At 43.1% G+C, this 2,550-nt stretch overlaps 1 protein-coding gene across 1 annotated transcript in view; it reads left to right on the forward strand.

Annotated features, from left to right (window-relative positions):
- Window positions 1-2,140, forward strand: part of hoxb9a (homeobox B9a) — a gene marked incomplete at both ends in the record, with an annotated part of 17,626 nt that extends 15,486 nt beyond the window's left edge. Inside the window, one exon of the mRNA XM_080724836.1 lies at window positions 1,905-2,140. Coding sequence (XP_080580962.1) covers window positions 1,905-2,140 — 236 coding nt within the window. The remainder of the gene's footprint in view (window positions 1-1,904) is intronic.
- Between the last annotated feature and the right edge of the window lie 410 nt (window positions 2,141-2,550).

The raw sequence follows: 2,550 nt of genomic DNA on the forward strand, positions 1-2,550 counted from the left end.
TCTTTTCTCTTTTCTTTCTTGAGGTGTTAAAAAAGGTTTTTAAAAGTCCTTAAATTGTGATTTCACTGTAAAATTTCAAAGGGAACATCACCAAAGCATCTCGAAGGGAACACCAAAGGTCCGAGGCACAGGGGTTGGGAAACGCTGATCTAAATCAGTGGTTCTCAACCTTTTCTTGCCGTGACCCCGAAAATAATCATATTTGAACTGGGGACCCCCAACCCTGACGAGCACTTGGAATTGTAGGAGTTGGCATTACATTTAGTTTGACCCCATCTATTCCATTGTGAAAATAGCCGATCTACATGCTCACAACGCGAGCATGTAGATCTGCTATTTTCACAATTTCTGCCTCTAATATTGGACAATTTGACCAAATATTGGACAATTTGACCAATGTTTGACCAGAGGTACTAAAAAGGTCAGTTTCCATGCCACAGACGAGAATTGACGAGAATCATCGCAAAACCCGTCAGTGCCAGTGACGAGAATTGACGAGAATAATAAAAAAATATTATTTTTCAAAAAAGAAAAAAAAAATCATTTATTTTTTATTTTTTAAAAGATGTCAAAATGACCTGAGATCAGAGAGATGGTTTTCTCTGTTTGTGTGTTGGCTCCCTCGTTTAGCTGATTGAGAAAATGTGTGTCCATTCTAGTGGATGAACACCTTTTTTGATTCATTCAGCTCTATCTCTGGAACCATTTGTCTGATTGACAAAATTATTTTGCCACTGAATCACAACAACTGTGTCTGTTTCTGTGGGGGAAAGAAATCTAAAAAAATAAATCTGTTTCTTTCATTGCATAGTAAAGAAAACATACAAAATCCTGGCACAGGGACCTTGGGGCCATTTTGGCCCTGGCATGGAAAGTGTTAAAGTCCTTAAATTGTCACTTTAGAAATGTGCAGATACCCTGTATACACTTAAACTGTATGTTGGTCTGGTACTTTTGAGTGAGAAAACAATGTTAACATTTAGCTAAACTTCTGGGGACCCCCAAAATAATTTGGGGACCCCTCTGAGGGTCCCGACCCACAAGTGAGAACCATTATGACGTGGTGGAGGCCATAGGTCAAGTCCTGGAGGTTTGGGACTTTAACACTTTCCATGCCAGGGCCAAAATGGCCCCAAGGTCCCTGTGCCAGGATTTTGTATGTTTTCACCCATTCAAACACATATTCATACACCGATGGCAGAGGAAACCATGCTGCTCACCGGAAGCAACTAGGGGTTCAGAGTCTTGCTCAAGGACTCTTTGACACTAACTCTGGGGGAGCCCGGGATCGAACTGGGAACCTTTCGGTTGTGAACCACTGATCATAGAAATATAGGTTTTTCAAAACCTCATGGTTTTGTGTATTTTGTGTGTATGTAAACAACCCAAAACTTAGGAAAGCCTTGACTAGGTACAGACTCAGCGAACACAGCATTGCAATGGAGAGAAAGGCCATCACAGACACACTTCTAAGGGAAGACAGACTATGCACCCACTGCACACATAATGTGGTAGAAACAGAGATACACTTTCAAACCACCTCCCCACTATACCAAGACATCAGAGACACATACTTCCCACAGATTACGCACACCCGAAGTGAGTTTGAAAACATGACCAATGATGAAAAACTCCCATACCTACTGGAAGAAATACAACAATGTGCAATCACAGCAGCAAGATTTGTGAACTGTTGTGATAAAAGAATGCTAGAGACTGGTTGCACAATTGGTACACAATGCTGTATCTATATTATGTTCCCCATTTTCAACAGTTTTTATTGTATTTTGACACTTGCTTTGGCAATGTAAACGTATGTTTTCGCATGCCAATAAAGCTCCTCTGAATTGAAATTGAATTGAAATTGACTCTCTCTCTCTCTCTCTCCCTCCCTCCCTCCCCAGACGATCCTTCGGCCAACTGGCTCCATGCTCGCTCCTCCAGGAAGAAGCGCTGTCCGTACACCAAGTACCAGACGCTGGAGCTGGAGAAGGAGTTCCTGTTCAACATGTACCTCACCAGGGACCGGCGCAACGAGGTGGCCCGGGCCCTCAACCTGACCGAGAGGCAGGTGAAGATCTGGTTCCAGAACCGTCGCATGAAGATGAAGAAACAGAGCAAAGACCAACCCAAAGACTGATGGACACGCACACACACACAAGCGCACACACCTCCACACACACGCACGCACGTGCACACACTTTTGTATTGCTATACTTCTTGAGGACACCTTTTTATTATGTGGACCGAAAACAGCGATCTACAAGTTAACAACAGGGTTGCGAGCTTGTAGATCGCTGTTTTTGTAACACTGGCACAAAACGACGTATAGATCAGACATAACACAGACAACCCCTGAAACCTACAGTATACCAGTAAGACGCTCTAAGGGCGAGAAGCGAGGTCGAAACAAAAGAGACTGACACAATATGTCCATATATGGGCATTCCCAGATATGGGCTTAATATTGATGACATCAGGGATCTCCATATATGGGCATAAAAGGGACAAGGACAGAATTAATTTGCAAGTGTGGTTTGCCGTGACGCG

Source organism: Nannobrachium achirus (genome assembly GCF_963921795.1).
Source record: "Nannobrachium achirus genome assembly, chromosome: 4".
In the NCBI taxonomy this organism is placed as follows: Eukaryota; Metazoa; Chordata; class Actinopteri; order Myctophiformes; family Myctophidae; genus Nannobrachium; species Nannobrachium achirus.